The following is a 26,236-nucleotide window of genomic DNA, read 5'->3' as shown; positions in this document are numbered from 1 at the left end:
CGAGGGCTTGACCGCCCGCGTCCGCGCCGCGCCCGGGGCAGAGCTCAGAACAGGAGAGGGGAGGGGGCGCCACCGCTGGCCCGGCCCTCCGGCCACCCACCCCTCCCGACATGTCGCGCTCCTTCTATGTCGACTCGCTCATCATCAAGGACTCCTCGCGGCCCGCGCCCTCGCTGCCTGAGCCGCACCCCGGGCCAGATTTCTTCATCCCGCTGGGCATGCCGTCCCCGCTGGTGATGTCGGTGTCTGGGCCCGCCTGCCCGTCCCGCAAGAGTGGCGCGTTCTGCGTTTGCCCACTCTGCGTCACTTCGCACCTGCACTCCTCTCGCGGGCCCGCCGGCTCCGGCGGCGGGGGCGCAGCCACGGGGAGTGCAGGGGCCGGGGGTAGTGGGGCCCCGGGGGGCGCCGGCGCCCTGCCCCTGGTCAAGGGTCAGTTCTCTTCGGGTCCCGGGGACGCGCAGTTTTGCCCACGCGTGAGCCACGCGCACCATCATCACCACCCGCCGCAGCACCACCATCACCACCATCAGCCCCAGCAGCCGGGCTCTGCCGCTGCGGCGGCGGCCGCGGCAGCCGCGGCGGCGGCCGCGGCGGCCTTGGGACACCCTCAGCACCACGCACCTGTCTGCGCCGCCACCACCTACAACGTGGGGGACCCGCGGAGATTCCACTGCCTCACCATGGGTAGGGCGGGGGCTCTGGGCACCTACGCGCCGCGCCTTCCGGGCTCCCAGGAGCAAACTTTCCGCCTCCAGTGGAGGAAGTGGCAGCTTTGGGGGGGGGGGGGGGGGGGAGGGGCTTTTCGTGGAACTGTGGAGTCGTCCCCAGAAGTTCCACGAAGGTGGAAGTTAGCTTTCGAACCTCTCCAAGCAGCCTGGTGCGTGCACTCCCGGTACCTGGTGTCCGAGTCTTGCGTAATATCGGGGCCTTTGGGACCTCGAACTTGAGGGTTGAGAAATCGAAGGCTAAACTGGCTGAGGTGCGGGGTGGGTAGGTTTGAACTTAAGTGTGGCATTCGGTCGTCGGGGCTAGCTAAAGCCTTTCGACGCTTTTGGCTAAGCCTGCCTGCCTCTCTGCTAGGCTTGAAGGGAGCCGACCGGACAATGCAAGCCTCCACCCCTCTTTAAGCCTCTGACTTTACAACTCACACATCAAAGGCCTTCACTTGCTGTGGGCGTCTCTGTCCTTCCCCGCCGAGTAAAGAAGTGCCCTGAAATGGGAAAGGGTGAGGGATGGATACAGGTGTTTGACTGAGCTTCGCGGGTGGGTCCTGGAGAGGCGTCCTTTCCAAGGGATGGCACGTGGGGTGGGATCGCCTCACCCGAGAATTACCTCTCTGCCCTCTCTTGGCCGGTCTGCAGGGGGCTCGGACGCCAGCCAGGTACCCAATGGCAAGAGGATGAGGACGGCGTTCACCAGCACGCAGCTCCTGGAGCTGGAGCGGGAATTCTCTTCCAACATGTACCTGTCTCGACTCCGGAGGATCGAAATCGCGACATACCTGAACCTGTCAGAGAAGCAGGTGAAAATCTGGTTTCAGAACCGCCGGGTGAAGCATAAGAAAGAAGGGAAGGGTACACAGAGGAACAGTCACGCGGGCTGCAAGTGTGTCGGCAGCCAGGCGCACTACGCGCGCTCCGAGGATGAGGACTCCTTGTCGCCGGCCTCGGCCAACGATGACAAGGAGATTTCTCCCTTATGAAGGAGGGCCGCCTCCCTCTCACCACACGCTCCTGGCAGCCCCCACAGCACCAACGCGGCGGACACCCAGGGGCCCAAATCCTCGCCCATTCTGTGGTTCCCATCTGCAGAAGGACGGAGCTGAGCATTCTGCGGGCATACGTGCCCAGTCTGACCCTTCAAGTCTCCTCCTTGACCTATTTGTTTGAAGCTACACTCAAAGTTATAGGTCATTTTTTTTAATGTAAATAATCTAGATTCAACTCAGCCTTGTCATATAACAGAGAAAAAAACAACACGGTTGGCTTAAGTTTAGCACTGTATGTGGGATTTTGAAAGCGCATGTCATTTCCCCCTTCCCTACTGTCTTTCAGAACCTAAGAAGAACACGGGGTTTCTGGATTATTTTCTGTTGTTGTTTTTTAAATGAAAGTATTGAACTGCAAATAATTTAGAAAATTAAACCCTGTAGGTCTCGCTTTCTGAAAATTTGCCTGGGGAGCGATTGGAACTCAAGTTGCGAAGTCCCTTTGTATGTGAATAGTTTTATATAAAGTTTATATTTATATTTATTTAAATAAATGAAACAAAATCAAGGTTTTAAATTTGTGGTGTTTGCGCTCACCATCTTTCCCCGGCTCCCCCTCGCCCATATCTAGAGAAAGGCATGGATGGAGGGATGGGGGGGGGGGCATGTCTGAAAATTTAGAGGAAAGCGTTGACTAAAAACTAGTCATGTGGGGCTTTGGTTGGAGGAGTTTGTGGCACACCCTCAGTCATGATGTTGCCTACCAAGTAGGAACTCCCCATCCTCAAAATAGCTAAACTGCTCACAGTTGATAGGACAAGTCACTCCATTTAAAGTGACACTGACAATTAATGACAGACAAACTTTTTGATTTATTTAGCAGGGAAAGGTAAAAATCCCTTACCTAAGTATTTATTTTCTGTAGCAGTCCCCCTCTTCCCCCTTTCCCCCACATCTCTCTTGGTACCAAAACCTGAAGTATGTGAAGGAATTTGAATAGTCAGACTCGTTTTAGGAAGAGCAACAATCCATCAAACAGGTTGGAAGCATGCACAAGGAAGCTTACAAATGATGCTGCAAGTGACTGGAAACATTAGTTCCTGGTTGTTCCTCTAGCGAAGAAACTGGCTGATTCCATCAGTGCTGAGAAAACAAAAGGGCAGGGACAGGGAATTATTCTGCCCAAAGATTTATATTCTTACTTTTCCAAAATAGCTCCGAGGTGCCTTTGGACTCTTGCAGTTTTTCTTGGTCTCCCTAACTTTAACCTAAATCTGTTCCCTTCTAATCCCTTTTTTCCCATCACCTTGCAGAGTTAAGTCCTGCAAACCTGCTCCTGGAGATTTACTCTGGCTCTGCCCTCAGCAAGGCAACCTGGCTCTTTGCTCAGTGCAGCCAGGGCCTGTCACCTAAAGAAGACAAGTGAAGCTGGAAATATGGAAACTAGATCTCATTCCCTGCAAGCGGAGCCTACTAACACCCATTGATATTATATCTGATTATTTTCTGTAAAGATGCCACCCAAGAGATTCAAGCCATAGAACTGTTTACACATACACACGTTTCTTTAGGTCTGATTTACTTTCAGTATGTAGGAACTAAAACCTTACCAGGTGAGATGGGGCTCTAAAATTGAGGTCAGAAAGCTAGTTTGGGAAAAGAGGACAAGGGGGAAGGATGTGATCATGGTTTTTCCCTGCCCAGAGTTCATTAGTTCTTCTTTCCTCTTTTCTCTCTTTTTTTTCTTTTCCTTTCCTTTTCTTTCTTTTCTCTCTGTCTCTCTGTCTCTGTCTGTCTGTCTGTCTGTCTCTCTCTGTCTCTCTCTCTCACACACACACACACACACACACACACATACACACACACACGGGAGGCTCAGGAGAAGGACTTTCGTCGTCAGCTCCCATTCGGGTACCGGCCAGGGCAGAGGGGAGGGACTGAATAGGGAGCTGTCGCCGCTTTGTGCACCGACCTGGGCCTGGTCCTGCGCAGCGGTCACAGGCATTTAGCTCGCTCCTGCCCCGGCCTGGGAGGCTCAGCCTCCCGGTCTCTCGGTCTCGCGCGGAGCCTTGGGCCCGTCGCGCTACCCGCGGCGAAGGGGAGGAGGCACCCGCCCGCTGCCCGTCCTGAAGATCCCATCTCCCTCCTTCCCAATAAACAGGCCTCTCCGCGCATAAGTATAAGGGTGGGAGGAAAGGAGTTTCGAGGCGCAAAGCGTTTACGGAGAATTCCTTTTCGGGAAGTAACAGGAAGGACAAAGAGCCCCTGCGGCAGCTCTCCGCGCTCCTGCCCAAAGCGAAGCCTCAGCTGGGCGGTGGGCAGACGCCTCCGCCCCCCTCCCATCCACAGCCGGCTGCAGGGGGAGGGGGGCAGTCGCCCCGCGCTCGGCCCCGGCCCTCCCCGACCCCGAGCCCAGTCGGAACCCGAGCCTCTGTGCTTCGCCTGGCTCCCCCACCGCAGGCCGTGCGCCCGGAGCGCGGAGCCAGCCACCTGCCACACCCAGCCCCACCGCCCTGCGAAGGACACGCGGTGCCAGCCCTTCTCACCGGGTTTTAGGCTGATGGATGGTCTCAGCCCCTCTCCTTTCTGTCTTTGGGGGAAGTTCCTTAGGGAAAAGAGAATAAACAATGCGTCCCCCACCAGAGGCAAAAAGTTTCAGGCATAGATACTATTCTCGGAAGAAACCTCTCCAGGGGTTTCAGGGAGGTTCTAGGATATTCGGTGCCGAGTGGACCCTCTCACTTTTAGGGTGAACCATGAGGTTTCCCGTCTACTAGGGTAGATTTTACATCTCCCCAAAACCCTCTCTCCCACTCCTGCCCAAAGTAATCATTTGATATTTTTGAAGTTTGCAAATCCTAACAAGCCTTTAGGAAACTCTGATTTTAAAGGCCTACAGTTTCACCTTCGGTGAAAAACTCCTAGGCCAACATTGGGACATACTCTGCTAAACAATCTTGATATCAGTCAAACGCTTTAGGTTAAATATCCACAGATTTATTAAAGAGATGTGTGGGGTCACCCTTGACAATTTCTCTACCTGGCAAGCACCAGATGCTAGCTTTTCATTATGCCCCCACATGAAAAACAGAATTCTGTTTTCCCCAAAACACGGCCTCTTTGGGGCCTATACACACATCATGGACAGAGAGAGAGAGAGAATGAAAACGAGAATTAGAAATTAGAATTTTGCGGGGCGCCTGGGTGGCTCCGTTGGTTAGGCGACTGCCTTCGGCTCAGGTCATGATCCTGGAGTCCCGGGATCGAGCCCCGCATCGGGCTCCCTGCTCAGAGGGGAAGTCTGCCTTTCCCTCTCCATCTACCTCTCCCCCTGCTCATGCTCTCTCTCTCCCTCTCAAATAAATAATTTTTTTTTTAAAGAGTACACTGGGGGGCGCCTGGGTGGCTCAGTCGGTTAAGCGACTGCCTTCGGCTCGGGTCATGATCCTGGAGTCCCGGGATCGAGTCCCGCATCGGGCTCCCTGCTCGACAGGGAGCCTGCTTCTCCCTCTGACCCTCCCCCCTCTCATGTGCTCTCTCTCTCATTCTCTCTGTCTCAAATAAATAAATAAAATCTTAAAAAAAAAAAAAAAAGAAATTAGGATTTTGCTCCCCTGAGAGAAAAGAAGTAGGCCGCAGGAGCTCTTCGTGTGGTCAAATCCACCTCTTTGAGAGCAAGTCCTGCAGTGGCTTGAAAGAGGAAGAGGTTCTGGGTGGGAGTGGGGAGCTCAAAAGACGACCTCCTGCCCTTGTGCTCTAAACCCAGTTCCGACATTCTGAGAGAAAAGGAGGACCAGAGACCCTTCCCCTTCGCCCTCCCACTCAGTGACCACCACAAGCCCAAGGCCAAGGACCTAGCATTGATAGTAGCACTTGGCCAGGCTTCTTGATTGCAAACCATGCCCGGGGCACAAGGGCCGCAGCAGCCTAGCCCTGGGGTATCCACCGACCCAGGTGACAGAGACACTGGTGACGACAGACTCCCCTTATTCTGAAATATTTGGAAGTGGTCATCTTAGCTTGCTTCCCCTCCCCCTTACACACACATTCCCCCTACTCCCCCCAAGGATATCCAAAGGTATTTTAAGAGAAAGAAAAACTTGGGGATGTGAAGTCTTTGATTTTTGGCTTCCTCCTACCTTTTCTCACCCCCACTCTCTACCAGTTCTGATCAGGATTAGAAATGCAGTTTCCTTGGTTTACTCTGGTCAGAGAATTGTCACAAAGGTGATTGCTCTTACTGAAAGTGGTCACAGGAGGCAAGAGGGTCTGTGTGTGTGTGTGTGTGTGTGTGTGAGAGAGAGAGAGAGAGAGAGAGAGAGACAGAGACAGAGAGAGAGAGAGAGAATTCCACTGGTGGTGGTCATATATATGGAAAGAGAAGAGTTATTTGCACCAGATTTTATTTTGTTTTGTTTTGTTTTTCTTCCCACCTCTACCTTTCCTGCAGGTTCTACTCACTTTTCAGGCACTCCTTGGGAGATTTCTTTGAGGGAGGTGGGAAGGTGTTTAGAGTGGTTTGGGAGGGAGGAGAAAAAGTAGAGGGAGCAGAAAAAGTAGAGGGAGCTGGGAGAGAGGTCCGGGTGGGATCTCCAGCCCAGCCTTAAGGGTGTGGGAGAGAGGGGAATGACACTCCCAATAGAACCTATTTGCTAGAGGAAATTGGGTTTAAAGGAGCAATCACTGCTTTAAAAGGAGCTCCTCCCACCCTCTCCAAACACAGCCTAAAGCTGTCCTAGACGCTGAATACAGCTCAGTGCATCAAAGCAATTGTTCCTATTTTCATTATTCACAGGGAATCTTTGAATGTACCTGTTAAGGTGACAGACCTCTTAAAAGGGAGTATTTTTTCCATGCAATTAAATGGTGCATTTACTAGGCTTCTATTAACATAATTTAATATAAATCTATTTTATAAATCTTTAGGCTCACATTACTGAACATTGAGCTTCTCTGAAAAAAAAAAAAATGCCCACGTCTCTCCCCTAAATTAGATGTAATAGAATCCAAAAACTTGCTATTCTAAGCCAGATGGAAATATTAAAAGTAAAAGAATCTTTTGTATTGTCTTTTGTTAGTGGTGAAGAGTGTGAAGAAAAAAGGCAGTTTGTTTCACAGAAGATAAGTGATTCTAACAGGGATGCAGGTTTCCTACACCCAAGGCCCAGCCCTTGGAGTCACACAGGCTGGGACTGAGGAGGGGCCAACAAGAACAGGAACTGAAAGAGAACTCTCAGTAAGAGAACAAAAGCCAGCCCTGATTCAAATTTGGAAGTAAGTTTCTTCGGTCCGAGGAAAGAAAACCCAAAGCCTCTAAGACCTCACAGTCCTGCAAGCTACTCCACATTGAGGTAGATGTTGTTGTCCGTTCCCATGGCTGGGCTCCTTGTTCGCAAGTGCACCCTCCAAAATTCTGAGCATACCATTGTCTCTGAAAATAGTGTTCTGTGTGCCCTTATAGTGATGTCCGTGCCTGCCCTTCTGCACTGGGCATTGCCTCTCTTCAAGCTGAGCCCTGTGTTTTCCCGAACCCTTGTCCTACCTTTGTGGAGCCTTCCAAATCCCAAACCCAGGAAGGCCCCAGGGGCTCCTCTGAGTGAATCCCGACAGATCGGAAGTGTGTGCTGTGTGCTTAGGAAAGTAACTAGTTTCAGATTAATGAAGCAGTGACAATTTCAATCTGCTTAAAGGCGGAGGTTGGCACTGCCCAGGCCTGAGCGTGGGGAGCTCGCCAGGCTGGGCTTTATATTGTCCGCTTTTCTGAAGAGCAGACAAAGATGGATAGAGAGACATTGAAAAGCAGGGGGCGTATTTTAAACAGCCCCATAAAGAGGGCTGTCACTTTAAGACAAGAACCATAGTGCTTTGATGACTTTGTATTAGCTGCACCATTTCAAATAAGGAACTCAAGTCTCTAGCCAGAAGGAGGGAGCAAAGGAAGGGAAGGGAAGAGAGAGGGACGGAGAGAGAGAGAGAGAGGAGGCAGAGAAAACAGAGAATGTAGCAATATTTAGCCTGTGTGAGCACTGCGGCCGGACTCCTTCTTAGGCTACTACTTGATTTCTGAAGTTCAGGGAGAAACAATCCACAGCAGGTGCAGAGAAAAAAGGCAGGTGGAGCTGCTCGCGATGGCAAAGAGTTCCCTGCCCGTGGGCGGCAGCCGGCTCCGAGGGGCTGAAGACAGCTTGGCCTCGGTTTGCGGGGAAGGGCTCGAGAGGGAAGCGCGGCTCGGCGGCCCCAGACCGCTGAGGATTATAATGGAAATTTTTGAGAGCGTGAAAGAGAAAGAATAGGAAGGAGGGGGCGGGCAGGCTTTGGGAGTCTACCTTCACAAAGCCTATTTTAAATTGTTTGGGGTCAAACAGCAGCAAGCCACCTCCCCCCCTTTCCTTCTTAATTAATTAATGACCACGATTAATTATTAGGGTCGAATTTCAAGACTTCAAAACGCCTTCCCCGGAGGGGAAGAGTTGCTAGAGCCAACACGTGGTTTTAACTTGGGAGAAGGGAGTTGAGAGTTGGTACTATTTGTCTCTCCGTAGCTGCTACCCTCTCGCGCTCTCTCGGCCTGCTTCTTTCTCTCTGTCTCTGTCTCTTTCTGCCTTGGGGTCTCTCTCTCTTCCTCTCTCGCTCTCTTTTTGTCTCACTCCTTTGTTCTCCAGGCTGACCTTCCTATCCTCCTCCAAACTCCCCTGGTCCTGGCTCAGCCCTCCCAACTCCAGGCCCCCACTTGTCTGGTGAGAGGGGAGAATACCCACACTTTGGTCCCCACCCGGGGCGCCCCACCGCGTGGTAGGTGGTGAGAAGTGAGTGGGCAGCAATGTCATTTCACCGGTTGAATCAAGAGTTTTTGACAGCTTGTTTTTTTTTTTTTTCTACCAAAGAAACTTTTTTCTTTTCTTTTTCTTTCTTCCTTTCTTTTCTTTCTTTCTTTCTTTCTTTCTTTCTTTCTTTCTTTCTTTCCTTTCTTTCTCTCTTTCTCTTTCTTTTCTTTCTTTCTCTTTCTCTCTTTCTTTCTTTCTCTTTCTCTCTCTCTCTTTCTTTTCTTTCTTTCTTTCTCTTTTCTTTCTTTCTCTCTTTCTCTTTCTTTTCTTTCTTTCTCTTTCTCTTTCTCTTTCTTTCTCTCTCTCTCTCTTTCTCTTTCTCTCTTTCTCTCTTTCTTTCTTTCCTTTTTTTTTTTTAATTAAAGCATACGGGAACCGGGACTGGGAGATCGCGCCGCTTTAAAGGCCCGCGAAAGGGCTCCCCCGACGGTGGCCGGGGAGGGAGAAGCGTTTAGTCACTGTTTCATTAGGCACTATTTGAACCTTGCAACATGTGGTAATTTCTGGAAGCTGAAAAGGGGGGATTATGTAGGAGGGACACAAGGAAATTAGCGAACGGTTAATTTAACTCGTTTTCTGCTAGACTTTTCGATACATTCCTAATTGACTGAGGGGCAGGTGAAGCTCCCGCCCCATGCAGGCTCATTCACGGTGGGAATAAATGGTTCTTTTTCAACTCACACGGCTCACAATATATCATCGGGGAAAAGACATGCAATGAATATGTTGATTTTTTTTTATTAATGGAATTACACCCTGCCACGCAGGTGTGAGGGTAAAAACCTATACTGCAATGAAATAAGATTAACAATGAAATTAGAATTTTATTAGCTTTATATGTCACATAGACCTGGATTCGAACTGTCAAAACAAGCAACAAGAAAAGGTATTCTGAAGGCATCCCTGCCAATCAACCAGGAGAAACGGAACAGAGTCGTATCCAAATCATAATCGGCTTCCAATTCCTTCAGCACGTCGCTTGGGCCTTGTGCAGGAGGCAAATGGGCGGTGGGCCCCGCACGGGTAACTGCCTGTGCTCTGGACCCGCAGGTAGGAGCCGAAAACACCTCTTGGGGTCGGCAGGCCCCGCCTGGAACCGGACCCAGCTGAGGGCAGAAGGGCCGAGATGGCCCGAGGCCGCCGAGAGGTCAGCGAGAGGGGACGGGCCACCGCGGCCTGCAGGCCTCAGGCTTCGCAACCTCTCAATCAGCTGCCCGGGCTGGCTGCGATCCGAGGAAATGGAGAGAAAAGTCGGGATGCGAGGCTGGAGGCAGAGTAGGGCGCCCCTTGGGAACCACACTGAGTTTTGTTACCCCGGGGCCTCGGAGTTTAGGCGCTGCTACCTGGGTCTGGCAGCGCAGAGGTGCCCTATGCAAATGGTTCACTATTAGGGGAGAAAGAAGTACTTCAAATGGCCCTTTGTAACCTTCTATAGAAAATCGAGGTACTCTGCATGACAAAGCACAATTAAGCTTTCTATTCAGGAGTTCTGCAGCTGGTAGCCCATTGGGAAAGTGGGAGGAAACGCGAATATATTAATAGTGTGGCAAAAGTTTTTGTGTGCGTGTCCTTTTCTGGGTCGGGGGTGGGGAGGGGCGATGGGTGGACCCGGAGGGGAAGAAGGCTCCGCCTTGGATCCTTGCCACCTGAACCACGTCGTCTCTGCCCACGTGGAAAGCCCCGCTGGTCGGGCAGCCGGCGCCCTCGGAACGGTCGCGGCGACCCCCGAGCGCAAAGCTCGGCTGGGCGGACCCTGCGGACGCCAGGACCCGGGCGGGGCAGGACGCGTGCCCCAGCCTGGCCTCCTCGTCCCGTCAAGGCCGGGCCGAGCCCCGGGGCCTGGCTGTTCCTGGTCGCGGCGCAGGGGAGGGGGGAGGCTCCCAGCCCTGGTGCTTCGCCCAGACACCACAGCAGGTGGTGCGCACCTGCGGGCTCCGGGGGCCTGCCGCGGTGGGACAGGGCTGTGGGGAGAGCAGAGCCAGATTTCCCGTTCAGTTCCAGTTTTCTCCACGCCTCCTCCCCCATAGTTGAGGTTCACCTAGTCGTTCATTTTTATAGTCCCCAGGGGAATTTTTTGCCTCTTAGCCAAGAAGAGTCCTTAGCCAACTGCGCTGGTTATTCTGTTTGCCCTTCTAGATTCATCTCCACCCTCCTCTGACCTGCCGGGTGCCCGCAGACAGCAACCTTTGTGGACGGTATTTCCTCTATGACCTGCATCTCCTGCAGCCCCTTGGATCTGGCTTCCATTTGGGTTTGGTGAGTGGCACTGTGAATAACAGAGTAGCCTAAGGAGAGAGAAGCAGCGGTGTGTTGGTTGTTTCCGGGGATTTCTGCTGCACGGTTCCAGTTCTGGCAGTTGCTGCTACTCTCTAGAAATTTCCTTTCTGAGAGCCTCTTTTCCAAGGCTCCAGCTATAATCAGGCTCCCCTGCACCTTCATGGAAGAGGGTGGAAATGCTTTCTGGCCTCTACTGGTTCCTAGGTGCATCAACATTCTTTTTCGTTGCCTCAGCCCTACACACATCTCTGCAGATAGTCATTTTATTGAAATATTTCTTCAAAAATCCCAGCTCGATGCAGTTGCCTAGTGACTGACCAGCCATGTTACCCTTGAGTCAATCTCTTCTGTAATAGCCAGGCCAATTGTCTCATTTTTGCTGGGACAACTCCTGTAAGAGAAGTTGTCCCAGTCTGTCCTATCTCAGACTGTTTTGACCACTAGGAACACTTCCTTGTGTTGAGTCAGAATCTTCCTTCATAATTTCTATCCATGGGTCCTACCTAGTTCTTTCCCCCCATGGGGCTTCTAGGTGTCTTCTCTTTTCCCAACTGTGAGGGCCTTGAGGACAGCAATTATATCCTCAGCGTTGATCACAATGCCTAGTACATAGTGGATGCCTAATAAATACTGGCTGGATCAATGCATCAGTTGGCTTCCAAGTCTCCACCAGTTGCCTCGAACAGGGAGGTTATATTTCATGGTAGTTGTATATACATATATGTGATAAATATAATATATAGGCTAAATATATATATATACACACACATCTATAGGATATATATATACACACACACACACACATATATATGGAGAGAGAGAGAGAAGGTTCTGGAATCAGTTTGTGTGCCCTCCCATTTGCTAGCAGTGTGACTTTGGGCAATTCACTTAACTTCTCTAACTTCCATTTTCCTCATTTGTAAAATTGGGGATAATTAATAGTACCTTCCTTATAAGAGTGTTGAGGGTTATTTTTTTTGAAGATTATTTATTTATTCATGAGAGACAAAGAGAGAGAGGGAGGCAGAGGGAGAAGCAGGCTCCCTGCAGAGCAGGGCGCCCAATGCATGACTCCATCCCAGGATCCTGGGATCTTAACTGATTGAGCCACCCAGGCACCTGAGTGTTGAGGATTAAATAAGGAATATATATGAAGATACATAGATATTTAGATAAATTAGAGAAAGCCTAACTGAAAAAGTAACTTTGGAATAAAGACCTGAAAGAAGTGTGGAGAAAATGACCTGTGGCTTGCTGGAGCAAGGGAATTTCCAACAGAGGTAGCAAAGGTCTGGGTGGGAACAGGGCTGAGATCACCAAGAAACAGTGAAGAGGCAGAGTGAGTGCAGAGAGTATGTGTCTGTGGGTGGCAGAAGGGAGGTCAGAGTGATGATGGATCCTATAGGTCATAGTAAGGACTTGGGCTTTTATATTTAGTTAACTGGGAAGCTTTGGGAGGATTTTGAGCAGAGGAGTGATATGCTGTAACTTATGACTAATCAGGATTATTTGGCTGCAGTGTTAAAAGAAGCAGGGATGTTAAGTCTGTCAGATTAAGCCAGGTAAGAGATGATGGTGGCATGGACCAGGGTGGAGGTAATGGGAGTGGGGAGAAGTGCTGAATTCTTGGGTTTGATTTGGTAGAATGGCCAGGATTTTCTGAAAGATTGAATCTGAGGAATAAGAGAAAGAGAAGGGTCAAGGAGGACACCAAGGTGTTTACCTCTTGCATTTAGAAGAGAAAAAGTTAACATTAAGAAGAATATAGGAGGGACAGATTTTAGGATATGTTGAGTTTGAGATGACAATTAGACATCAAAGTGATATTAGGATATCATGAAGGCAATTGGGGAAAAAGTCTGAAGTTCTGAAGTGAGATCCAGACTGGAGAACTGAATAGAGAAGTCATGAATATAATGATGATATTAAAGCCATGTGACAAGGTGAATTCATAAGAGAGTGAATATAGAGTAAAAGAGGAAGAAGCCTAAGGACTGAGCACTGGAGACTCAAAAATCTAAGACTTACAAGTATGGGGAAAAGTCACGTAGATGAGAAAGAACTAGCAGACAGGGAGACAATGAGGTGAGTTGTCTGACGGACCCACTTTCTGCCTGGTGAGAATTTCCTGCACTCAGGGGGGGTAACCTGAACAAAGTCCAGCAGTTTCCCTGAATTCTGAGGAGACAAATTCAGAAGCAGAATTCAGAAGCCACCAAGGTGGCCAAAATTCATAGGACACAGTACCTATGCAGTAGCAAATTGCTCAGAAAGAAAGCTCTAGAAATCTATAGAAACTTTCTCTCAGGTTTTCAGCTGAGTATTCATCAGTACTTGCACATAAAGGCCCTACCTGAGGCCAGAGAAGGAATACCACAAAGAAGCAGGCGAAACAGGGGTGCCTGGTTGGCTCAGTCAGTTAATTGGCTGCCTTCCGCTCAGGTTATGATCCCAAGTTCCTGGGATAGAGCCCCACATCCGGCTCCCTGCTCAGAGGGGAGTCTATTTCTCCCTCTCCCTCTGCCCCTGCCCAGCTCCTGATCTCTCTCTCAAATAAATAAGATAGGAGAAGAAGGAGGAGGAGGAGGAGAGGAAGAAGAGGAAGAAGAGGAAGAGGAAGAATAAGAAGGAGGAGGAAGAGGAGGAGAAGAAGGAGAAAAGAAGGAGGAGAAGAAGAAGAAGAAAAGGAGGAGGAGGAGGAGGAGAAAGAGAAGAAGAAGAAGAGGAAGAAGGCTGAACAATTCAGCACCTCACATATGCCTGGTAATACTTTGTGTTCCCTCTGTCCAGAGTGAAAAAACCTCCTAACAGACAGCAGTCCTTTCATTCAAATAGAATACTCAGAAAGGTATTGCCTCAGTAGTAGAGTAAAATTAGCCCTGGACTAAAGGCTGCTCACATCCCACCTAACAAAGCTTAAAAGCAGCCTCAAAAGGATCAAACTGTTTCCAAGTAAACTAACTGCATCCCAGAGTGAAGCTCAAAATTATTGAAAGGAATTTTAAAAAACCCTAGCACCCTAGAAGGTAAAATTCATGCAATCAAAACATACCAGGCATGAAAAGAAGCTGCAAATTATGACAACGAGAAGAAAAATCAATCAATAGAAACAGACACAGAAATGACACATTTGGTAGAATTAGTAGACAAAGACATTAAAACAATCATTACATTTAAAAATCCCCTCCGTATACGATTGACCCTCAACCAATGTGAGTTTCAACTGCACAGGTCAACTTATAGTTGGGTTTATTTTGATAAACACAGTACAATACCGTAAATGTATTTTCTCTTCCTTAAGATTTTCTTAATAACATTTTCTTTTCTCTAACTTATTTTATTGTAAGAATGCAATGTATAATACATATAACATACAAAATATGAGTTCATTCACTGTTTATGTTATCTGTAAGGCTTCTAGTCAACAGTAGGCTATTAGTAGTTAAGTTTTGGGGAGCCAAAAGATATATATAGATTTTTGACTGTGTGGGGGAGTTAGATACCCAAACCCTGCATTGTTCAATGGTCAGCAATATTCAAGAAGGTAAAGGAAAGCATGAGCATGGTAATGAGAGATCTAGAAATTATTTTAAAAAGAGCTGAATCTGGGGCGCCTGGGTGGCTCAGTCGTTAAGCGTCTGCCTTCGGCTCAGGTCATGATCCCAGAGTCCTGGGATCGAGCCCCGCATCGGGCTCCCTGCTCCGCGGGGAGCCTGCTTCTCCCTCTCCCACTGCCCCCTGCTTGTGTTCCCTCTCTCGCTGTGTCTCTCTCTGTCAAATAAATAAAATAAAATAAAATAAAATCTTAAAAAAAAATAAAAAGAGTTGAATCAAAATTATGGAATTGGGAAATACAATGCCTGAGATGAAAACCACAGCAGATGTGATTAACGACCGCAAGACATCGTAAATTAAAGATCAGTGACCTTAAGGACAGCCATCGAGACTGTCCACAGAAAACTATGATGAGATAAAAAACTGAAAAGACCAGGCATCAGTGGCCTATACATGTTATTGGAGTTCCAGAATGAATTGAAAAAGAAAGAGGAAGGGGCAGAAAAAACATTTAGAGAAATCATGGCCAAAACCTTTCCAAATTTGATGAGAACTATACAGATGCAAGAAGTTCAACAAACTCCCAGCAGGAGAAACCTGAGGAAAACTACCCCAAGGCACATCATAATCATAATGATAAACAGAAAATCTTAAAAACAGCTAGAGAAAAGAAGACATTATATATAAAGGAACAAAGATAAGGATGACAGTCAATTTGTCATCAGGAAGGATGCATGCCAAAGATAGCGGTGGCTTCTGTCTTTAAACTACTGAAAGAATAAAACAGTCAACCAGAATTCTAAACTCAGCAAAAATATCTTTCAAAAACAAATGTTGAATGAAGACTTCTTCAGATACACAACACAGAAAGACTTCATCATTAGCACACCATCACCACAAGAAATATTAAAGAAAGTCTTTCAGGCAGAAGGAAAATGATATCAGAGAGAAATCTACATATATCCAAAGGAGTGAAGAACAGTGGAAATAGTAACTATGTGAGGTAAATATAGAATATGCTTTAGAAAATTTCCTTCAAAAGAGAGTTGACTGTTGGGCACCTGGTAGCTCAGTTGGTTAAGTGTCTACCTTTGGTTCAGGTCATGATCTCAGGGTTCTGGGATCGAGTTCAACATTGGGCTCTCTGCTCATCTAGGAGTCTGTGTCTCCCTCTCACTCTTCCTCTGTGCTCTCCTCAAATAAATAAATAAGATCTTTTAAAAAGAGAGAGAATTGACTGTTTAAAGCAAAATAATGTATTATGGAGTTTAAAACATATAGTTGATTCTTGTTATTAATGTAGTTATGTTCTGGTGTTTTTTTCAATTAATTAACATATAATGTATTATTGGTTTCAGAGGTACAGGTCTGTGATTCCTCAGTCTTTTTTTTTTTTTAAAGATTTATTTATTTATTTGAGAGAGCGAGAATGAGAGAGAGTACATGAGAGGGGGGAGTGTCAGAGGGAGAAGCAGGCTCCTCGCTGAGTGGGGAGCCCGATGCAGGACTCGATCCCGGGACTCCAGGATCATGACCTGAGCTGAAGGCAGTTGCTTAACCAACTGAGCCACCCAGGCGCCCTGTGATTCCTCAGTCTTATGTAATACCCAGTGCTCATTACATCCATGTGCCCTCCTTAATATCCATCACCCAGTTACCACATCTCCCCACCCCCTCCAGCAACCCTCAGTTTGTTTCCTATGATTAACAGTCTCTTATGGTTTGTCTCCCTCTCTGGTTTCATCTTGTATTTTTTCTTCTCTTCCCAGATGATTCTCTGTTTTGTTTCTTAAATTCCACATATCACTGAGATCATATGATAATTATCTTTCTCTGATAAACTTATTTTGCTCAGCATAATACCCTCCAGTTCCATCTACATCAATGTAAAGGTAAGTATTCATCCTTTCTGATGGCTGAGTAATATTCCATTATATATTTTTCCACAGCTTCTTTATCCATTCATCTGTCCATGGATATCTGGGCTCTTTTCAGAGTGTGGCTATTGTGGACATTGCTGCTCTAAACATCGGGGTGCACGAACCCCTTCGCATCACTACATTTGTATCTTTGGGGTAAATACTCAGTAGTGAAATTGCTGGGTCATAGGGTAGCTCTATTTTCAACTTTTTGAGGAACCTCCATAATGTTTTCCAGAGTGGCTGTACCAGCTTGCTTTCCCACCAACATTGTAGGAGGGTTCCCTTTCCTCTGCATCCTCTCCAAGATCTGTAATTTCCTGACTTGTTAATTTTAGCCATTCTGACTGGTGTGAGGTGGTATCTCATTGTAGTTTTGATTTGTATATCCCTGATGCCGAGCGATGAGCATTTTTTCATGTGTCTGTTGGCCATTTGAATGTCTTCTTTGCAGAAATGTCTGTTCATGTCTTCTGCCCATTTCTTGATTAGATTATTTGTTCTTTGGGTGTTGAGTTTGGTAAGTTCTCTATAGATTGCGGATACTAACCTTTATCTGATATGTCATTTGCAAATATCTTCTCCCATTCTGTCGGTTGTCTTTTGGTTTTGTCAACTGTTTCCTTTGCTGTGCAAAAGCTTTTTATCTTGATGAAGTTCCAATAGTTCATTTTTGCCTTTGTTTCTCTTGCCTCTGGAGACGTGTCTAGCAAGACGCTGCTGCGGCTGAGGTCCCAGAGGTTGCTGCCTGCCTTCTCCTCTAGGATTTTGATGGATTCCTGTCTCACATTTAGGTCTTTCATCCATTTTGAGTCTATTTTTATGTATGGTATAAGGAAATGGTCCAGTTTCATTCTTCTGCATGTGACTGTCCAATTTTCCCAGCATCATTTGTTGAAGAGACTCTTTTTTCCATTGGATATTCTTTCCTGCTTTGTTGAAGATTTGTTGACCATAGAGTTGAGGGTCCATTTTATGGGCTTTCTATTCTGTTCCATTGATCTTTGTGTCTGTTTTTGTGCCACTACCATACTGTCTTGATGATGACAGCTTTGTAACAGAGCTTGAAATCTGGAATTGTGATGCCACCAGCTTTGGTTTTCTTTTTCAACATTCCTTTGGCGATTCAGGGTCTTTTCTGGTTCCATACAAATTTTAGGATTATTTGTTCTAGCTCTGTCAAAAAAGTTGGTAGTATCTTTTTTTAAGATTTCATTTATTTATTTGACAGAGAGAGACACAGCGAGAGAGGGAACACAAGCAGAGGGAGTGGGAGAGGGAGAAGCAGGCTTCCTGCTGAGCAGGGAGCCTGAAGAAGGGCTTGATCCCAGGACCCTGGGATCATGACCTGAGCTGAAGGCAGATGCTTAATGACTGAACCACCCAGGTGCCCCTGAAGTTGACAGTATTTTGATAGGGATTGCATTGACTGTATAGATTGCTCTAGGTAGCATAGACATTTTAATAATATTTGTTCTTCCAATCCATGAGCATGGAACGTGTTTCCATTTCTTTGTGTCTTCCTCAATTTCTTTCATGAGTGTTCTACAGTTTTCTGAGTACCAATCCTTTGCCTCTTTGGTTAGGTTTATTCCTAGGTATTTTAGGTTTTTGGTGCAATTGTAAATGGATCGATTCCTTGATTTCTCTTTCTTCTTCTTCATTGTTAGTGTATAGAAATGCAACTGACTTCTGTGCATTGATTTTATATCTTGCAACTTTGCTGAATTCCTGTATCAGTTCTAACATTTTTTGGGTGAAGTCTTTTGGGTTTTCTACATAAAGTATCATGTCATCTGTGAAGAGTGGAAGTTTGACTTCTTCTTTGCCAGTTTGGATACCTTTTATTTCTTTTTGTTGTCTGATTGTTGAGGCTAGGACTTCTAGTTGAACAACAATGATGAGAGTGGGCACCCCTGCCATGTTCCTGAGCTGAGAGCTTTTCCCCATTGAGGATGATATTCACTGTGTGGCTTTTTTTTTTTTTTTTTAAATTTTATTTATTTATTTGAGAGAGAATGAGATAGAGCATGAGAGGGGGGAGGGTCAGAGGGAGAAGCAGACTCCCTGCTGAGCAGGGAGCCCGATGCGGGACTCGATCCTGGGACTCCAGGATCATGACCTGAGCCGAAGGCAGTCGCTTAACCAACTGAGCCACCCAGGCACCCTCTCTGTGTGGTTTTCATATATGGCTTTTATGATATTGAGGTATGTTCCTTCTATCCCTACACTGCAGAGAGTTTTTATCAAGAAACAATGCTGTATTTTATCAAATGCTTTTTCTCCATCCATTGAGAAGATCATATGATTTTTGTCCTTTCTTTTATTAATGTAGTGTATCACATTGATTGATTTGTGGATGCTGAACCACCCTTGCAGTCCAGGAATAAATCCCATTTGGTTGTGGTGAATAATCCTTTTAATGTACTGTTGGATCCTATTGGCTAGTATCTTGGTAAGAATTTTTGCATCCATGTTCATCAGGGATATTGGTCTGTAATTCTTCTTTTTGGTGGGGTCTTTCGTTTTGGAATCAAGGTAGTGTTGGCCTCATGGAATGAGTTTGGAAGTTTTCATTTCTATTTTTTGAAAGAGTTTCAGAAGAATAGGTATTAATTCTTCTTTATATGTTTGGTAGAGGGCACCTGTGTGGCTCAGTTGGTTAAGCCTCCATGTATTTGAATTCTTTCCACATATCCTCTTGTGATTGAGTTCCAGTTTCAAAGCACTGTGGTCCGAAAATATGCAGGGAATGATCCTAATCTTTTGGTACTGGTTGAGACCTGATTTGTGACGTAGTATGTGATCTATTCTGGATTATGTTCCCTATGCAGTCGAGAAGAATGTGTAATCTTTGCTTTAGGATGAAATGCTCTGAATATATCTGTTAAGTCAATCTGGCCCAGGGTGTCATTCAAAGCCTTTGTTTCCTTGTTGATCTTCTGCTTAGATAATCTGTCCATTGCTGTGAGTGGGGTATTAAAGTCCCCTATTATTATTTTATTATTATCAATGTGTTTCTTTAATTTTGTTATTAATTGCTTTATAAATTTGGCTGCTCCCAAGCTAGGGGCATAAATATTTACAATTGTTAGATCTTGTTGAATAGACCATTTTATTATGATATAGTGTCCTTCTTCATCTCTTATTACAATCTTTGGTTTAAAACCTAGTTTGTCTGATACAAGGATGGCCACTCCAGCTGTCTTTTGATGTCCATTAGCATGATAAATGGTTCTCCACCCCCTCAGTTTCAATCTGGAGGTGACTTTGAGTCTAAAACGAGTTTCTTGGGGTATCTGGATGGCTCAGTCAGCTAAGCATCTGACTTTGGCTCAAGTCATTATCCTACAGTCCTGGGATCCAGCCCTGCATCTCTCTACAAGAGACTGATTTTATTTATTTTTTTAAGAAGATTTTATTTATTTGTCAGAGAGAGCACAAGCAGGGGGTAATGGCAGGCAGAGGGAGAAGCAGGCTCTCCACTGAGCAGGGAGCCTGACTTGGAACTCGATCCCAGGACCCCAGGATCATGACCTGAGCGAAAAGCAGATGCTTAACTGACTGAGACACCCAGGGGTCCCTTGTCTTTTTTTTTTTTTAATCCAATCTGCTACCCTATGTCTTTTGATTGGAGCATTTAGTCCATTTGCATTCAGAGTAATTATTGAAAGTTATGAATTTAGTACCATTGTATTACCTGTAGAGTTGCTGTTTCTGTAGATTGTCTCTGTTCCTTTCTGGTCTTTGTTACTTTGGGGCTGTCTCTTTGCTCAAAGGATCCCCTTTAATATTTCTTGCAGGGCTGGTTTTGTGTTCACACATCCCTTTAGTTTTTGTTTGTCCTGGAAACTCTTTATCTCTTCTTCTATTCTGAATGACAGCCTTGCTGGATAAAGTATTCTTGGCTGCATATTTTTTCCATTTAGCACCTTGAATATATCATGGCAGTCCTTTCTGGCCTGTCTGGTCTGTGTGGACAGTTATGCTACCAGCCCTATGTTTCTACCCTTGTAGGTTAAGGACCTCATGTCCCAAGCTGCTTTCAGGATTTTCTCTTTATATCTGAAATTTGCAACCTTCACTATTATATGTCAAGGTGTTGACCTATTTTTATTGATTTTTGAGGGGGGTTCTCTGTGCCTCCTGGATTTGAATGCCTGTTTCCTTCCCCAGATTAGGGAAGTTCTCAGCTATAATTTGCTCAAATAAATCTTCTGCCCTCCCTTCATCTTCTGGGAACTCTATTATTCAGATATTATTTCACTTTATAAAATCACTGAGTTTTAGAAGTCTCCCTTTGTGATCCAGTTGCTGTCGTTCTGTCTTCTTTCCAGCTTCCTTATTTTCCATCATTTTGTCTTCTATATCACTGACTCTCTCTTCTGCCTCTTCATCTTCATTTGTGACTGCATCTTAATAAAGCATTTTTAATTTCAGCCTGATTAGATTTTAGTTCTTTTGTTTCTACAGTAAGGGATTCTGTAGTGTCTTCTATGCTTTTTTCAAGCCCATCTGGTATCTTTATAATAAACGTTTTAAATTCTAGTTCAGATATCTTACTTATATCCATATTGATTAAATTCCTGGCAATGAGTACTACCTCTGGTTCTTTCTTTTGGGGTGAATTTCTCTGTCTCATCATTATGTCCAGAAAAGAATAGAAGAAATAAAAAAGACAACAATACCATCAACATCAGAAAACAAAACAAAAGAAACCAGAAGAAAACAACAACAAAACAAAATAAGAAAAAAATCAAACAAGAAACAGAACAGAACAAAACAGAAAACTAGATCCTGGGTGTATTTTGGTCTACTTGTTAAAAGAAACTAGATCCCAAAATAGGAAAGAAGGAAAAACTTATATGTGTACTAAAATAAAATAAAACACAATGAAAGGAAATAAAAAATTAAAAATACATATATAATGTATATATAAAAATAAAAATTAAAAAATAATTTAAAAATTGAAAAAATGAGAAAATAGCTGAAAAAATAAAACTGGAAGACTAAAGAATAAAAAAAATAAAAACATGAATGCTATATACTGTGTTCCCCAAGAGCTGAAGTTTTGCAGTTCTCTGTGATTGGTAAACTTGGGGCTGGCCAGTTGTTTGTTCCCCTTCTGGGGAAGGGGGCTCTTGTGCTGATTTTCAGATGTCTTTGCCCAGATGGAATTGCATCCCCTTTGCCAGGGGGCCAGGCTTGATGTAAGTGGCTTGGGATTGCTCTATGTGATGCTGTTTTGCTCCCTGAAGGCTTTCAGCACCAACGAGGGGAGGGGGGATGAAAATGGCTGAACCCAGTTCTCTAGCCCTGGAACTGAAAGTTTGGGCCCCCCACTCTTCAGTGAGTGCTCACAGAAAAGCAATCAATCACTTTCGTCTCCCTGATTTCTGCCCCAACTCTGTGTTCACCCAGCCTGTGATTGAGTATTTTTCTCTCAGGCATGTGACTGAGTTTCAAGTCTCCAAATTTTAGAGTCTCCTGCGGCACCTGCACCTTTCCTCCCAGGGGAGGGATGGGGGTCTTGCCCCACTTCTGCCTCTTGCTGGGCCCCTGTCAGGAGAGGGGTCATGCGACCATGGAGCAGTTTATAGCAATACGGAGCAGAAAGCTGGTGTCTAGATTTGCTGTTTTCAGCAGCTTTCCCACTCTGATGCCTGGGAACTCTGCTGCACTCAGGCACCCCCATTTTTCCTGTGACCCCAGGGTTCTTGAGACCACATGGTCCCACCTGGGATTCCACCCCACTTTACCACCTGAGCAGAAAGGGAAGTTTAAGCCAGGGACGTCCCCCCAGCTGTAGCAGACTTCTAAAAGTTCTGATTTTGTGCTCTGCTGCTTATAATACTTTGCAGTATCCTCCTTAAGCCAGCTCCCTCCCTGCTGCCGTATCCTCTGATATATCACCCTGGATTCAAGTCTTTGCACCCCCTACCTTCCAAAAAGTGGTCACTTCAGTATTTGTAGAATTGCTGCATTTCTTTTCTCAGATCTTTGATTGATTTAGCAGGGTTCAGAATGATTTGATAACTATCTAGCTGAATTTCTGGGACCAGATGAACTTAGAGTTCCCTGCTCCTCTGCCATCTTAACTCCTCCCCCCAAGACTTCACTTCTTAATATCATCACATTGAAGGGCATGCTTTCAACATATGAATTTATAATCTTCTTGCACTTAGGAATCCTAAGCAATAGTTGGGGGCATTTTTCTTTTTTATTGCGGTAAAATATATGTGGTAAAATACACCGTTTTAACTACGTTTTAGAAGATTTTATTTGTTTATTTGAGAGAGAGAGACCTGAGAGAGCACGAGCAAGGGGAGGGACTGAGGAAGAGGAAGAAGCAGACTCCCCACTCAGTGGGGAGCCCAACTTGGGGCTTGCTTGCAGGACCCTGAGATCATGACCTGAGCTGAAGTTGGATGCTTAACCTACTGAGCCACCCAGATGCCCCCCATTTTAGCTATTTTTAACTGTACAGGTCAGTGACATTAAATGCTTTCACACTGTTGTGCAACCGTTCCCACCATCGTACGAAGATCTCCAGGACATTTTCATCTTCCCAAACTGAAACTCCATAGCCATTAAACAATCCCTCGCCAGTCCCCCTCACCTCAGTCCTGGCAGCCATCATTCTACTTTTTGACTCATAATTTGACCATTCCAGGTACCTAATATGAGTGGAATTATATATGTCCTTTGTGACTGACATTTTTCCTGTAGCATAATGTTTTCAAGGTTCATTTATGTGGTCGCTTATGTCAGAATTTCTTTCCTTTTTAAGGCTAACTGATACTCCATTGCATGTATATACTATCTTTTGTTTATCCGTTCATCTATCAATAAATATTTGAGTTGCTTCTACTTTTTGGCTATTGTGAATAATGCTACTATGAACCTGGGTATACAAGTATCAGTTTGAATCTCTGCTTTTATTTCTTTTGGTATACAACCAAAAGTGGAATTGCTGGATCCTGTGGTAATTCTATGTATAATTTTTAATTTTTTGGAATTGCCATACTGTTTTCCACAGTAGCTACACCATTATATATTCTCACCAGCAATGCAATGCACAAGGATTCCAATTTTTCCATATCCTTACCAACACTTACTTGTTGTTTGTTTTGGTTTTTGATGATAGCCATCCTAATGAGTGTGAAGTTGTACCTCACTGTGGTTTTGATTTCCATTTCCCTAATGATTACTGATTTTGAGCATCTTTTCATGTGCTCATTGGCATTTGCATATCTTCTTTGGAGAAATGTCTATTCAAATCCTTTGCCTGTTTTTTAATCACGTTGGATGCTCTTTAATGTTGAGTTTTAAGAGTTCTGTATATATTCTGGATATCATTTTCTTATCAGATGTTTGATTTGCATGTATTTTCTTCCATTCCTTCAGTTGCCTTTTCACTCTGTTGATATTGTCCTTCAATGAAGGACAATAATTTTAATTTTTTAAAAAGAGTTGTATTTTATTTATTTGAGAGAGAGAGAGGGCATAAGTAGGCAGAGTGGCAGGAAGAGGGAGAAGGAGAAGCAGGCTCCCCGCTGAGCAGAGAGCCTGATACGGGGCTCGATCTTAGGACCCTGGGATCACGAGCTGGGCCAAAGACAGATGCTTAATGACTGAGCCACCCAGGCACCACCAAAAGTTTTAATTTTGATGAAGTCAAACTTAATTTTGTTTTGTTTGCTGTGCTTTTGGTGTCATATGCAAAAAATTATTGCCAAATTCAATGTCATCAAGCTTTTTCCCTATATTTTAAGAGTTTTATACTTTTAGCTTTTATGTTTGGGTCTTTAATCTATTTTGAATTTATTTATTTTTAAAATAATTTTTATAATTTTGATTGAAAAAACACATAACATAAAATTTACTGTCTTAAGGTATGGGGGGTTATGGCTTCAACATATGAATTTGAGGGGGACACAGTTCAACCCATAATGGCAGGATTTCTACCCTTAGGCTGTATTGACATCTGTAAACCAAAGTGATCTTTAAGCAAATATTCTTTAATTATCTGATTTATCTGCATAAATCTCTTGAACAAATTGAACCCAAACCAACCAACCAACCAACCAAACAAACAAACAAACAAACAAACAAAAAAATTCTGGCTTCTTTCCTTTCATGGTATATTTTATGATCTGTGTAACTGCAGTGACTAATCCTCCACCCCAACCCTGAAACCCCCAACATTCTACTTGGCTTCTCCTCAAAGAAACAGCAGCTTGAAGAGTCACCAAACTAGGAACTTCTGTATGTTTGAGTCACACATATACTCTGAAGTGGCTTCTTTAGGGGCGCCTGAGTGGCTCAGTTGGTTAAGTGTCCGACTCTTGATTTCAGCTCAGGTCATGATCTTGGGGTCGTGAGATCGAGCCCTGCATTGGGCTCTATGCTTGGCAGGGAGTCTGCTTGTCCCTCTCCCTCTGCCCCTCCACCCACTCTCTCTCTCTCAAATAAATAAATAAATAAATATTTTAAAGTGGCTTCTTTAAAATCTATTGTAAAAACACATATCATTGAAATGACCATCATGACCATTTTGTGGTATACAGGTCAGTAGTATAAAATACATTTGTATTATTGTGAAACAGAGCTCCAGAACTTTTCCTCCTGCAGAACTGAAACTCTATACCCATTGAACAACAATGGGTGTAGAGTTTTTCCTCTCACCCCAGCTCCTGGTAACCACCATTCTACTTTTGCCATATCAATGAATTTGACTGCTTTAAACACCTCATATAAGTGGAATAATACACTATTTGTTCTTCTGTGTCTGCCTGTATTGTATGGATGGGGGTTTTTGTGATTCGTCCTGCATAACCAGCCACCCCGACCTGCATGGTACGCAAGCAGGCTAAAGAATGTTGTTTGTGAGACTTGCGCTGCGGAAGTAACCTTGGGAGCCTGATCAGTTGACATGAGTTGGCCTCCAGGTCAGATTGGCCCTTCTGGTCTGGACACCAAGAGCTGTCAATCTTACCTTGCATCCCCTCCAGCTCCAGGCCGGGCTGGCCCCCCAGAATGGAATCCGGAGGGGGAGGCAAGCACACCTAGCTCAGACTCCGTGAAGATGTAAAGACATGATAACATAGAAACGCAGCTCGCTCCAAACTGCACGTAGGCAAACAAATGTTTAACTTCAGAGCCCGTCATTTGCTCTATAAATATGGCCCTTGTGGGATTGGTTAGTTGGAAGTCTCACCTGAGGGGAGGACGCTCCGACGACGAGGCCTCTCAATTGGGACTGGCTGTCTCCACAGGGCTTCCCCAGCGGATGAGATTGGATGTTTTAAGTATGTGATTTGATGTCATTTTGTCTTATTCTCCTTTACTGCTTACTATTGCCCTCATCTATGCACAGGCTTCCCTTTTCTTCTTTTCTGTTTCTATTAGATTTTTATAATACCACTAAAGTGGTTTTTCCCCTTTGAAATTGAGAGTGCAGCTGCTGTGAATCTTTTGTTTAGAACACTGCCTTATTTCACTTAGCATGGTGTTTTCAAGGTTCATCCATTTTGTAACATGTGAAAGGTTGCATGGTATTCCACTGTGTTTATATACCACATTTTGTTAATCAGTTCATCCACTGATGGACATTTGGGTTGCTTCCACCTCTTGGCTGTTGTGAATAGTGCTGCTAAGCATATGGGTGTGCAAATGTCTCTTTGAGATCCTGCTTTAATTTTGGATATATATCTAGAAGTAGCATTGCTGGGTCATATGGTAGTTCTATTTTTAATTTTTTGAGGAACCGCCATACTGTTTTCCATAGCGGTTTTACCATTTTTTACAATCCCACCAACAGCGTAGAAGGATTCCAGCTTTCCATATTCTTGCCAATACTTGTTATTTTCTGTGATTTGTTTGTTTGTTTTTTGTAGTAGCTATCCTAATGGTGTGAAGTAATGTCTCATTGTGATTCTGATTTACATTTC

General features: G+C 45.1%; 1 protein-coding gene across 1 annotated transcript; it reads left to right on the top strand.

Annotated features, from left to right (window-relative positions):
• On the top strand, window positions 1-1,939 carry GSX2 (GS homeobox 2). The gene is made up of 2 exons (XM_035004994.1): window positions 1-684; window positions 1,362-1,939. The coding sequence occupies exons 1-2, from the start codon at window positions 111-113 to the stop codon at window positions 1,700-1,702; spliced, it is 915 nt and encodes a 304-aa protein (XP_034860885.1). The 5' UTR covers window positions 1-110; the 3' UTR covers window positions 1,703-1,939.
• Window positions 1,940-26,236: the final 24,297 nt, after the last annotated feature.

Source organism: Mirounga leonina, unplaced genomic scaffold, assembly GCF_011800145.1.
Source record: "Mirounga leonina isolate KUSES-001 unplaced genomic scaffold, KU_Mleo_1.0 Mir_129, whole genome shotgun sequence".
Classification (NCBI taxonomy): domain Eukaryota; kingdom Metazoa; phylum Chordata; class Mammalia; order Carnivora; family Phocidae; genus Mirounga; species Mirounga leonina.
The sequence above is the reverse complement of the archived record's forward strand: the minus strand, read 5'-3'. Positions and strand labels throughout refer to the sequence as shown.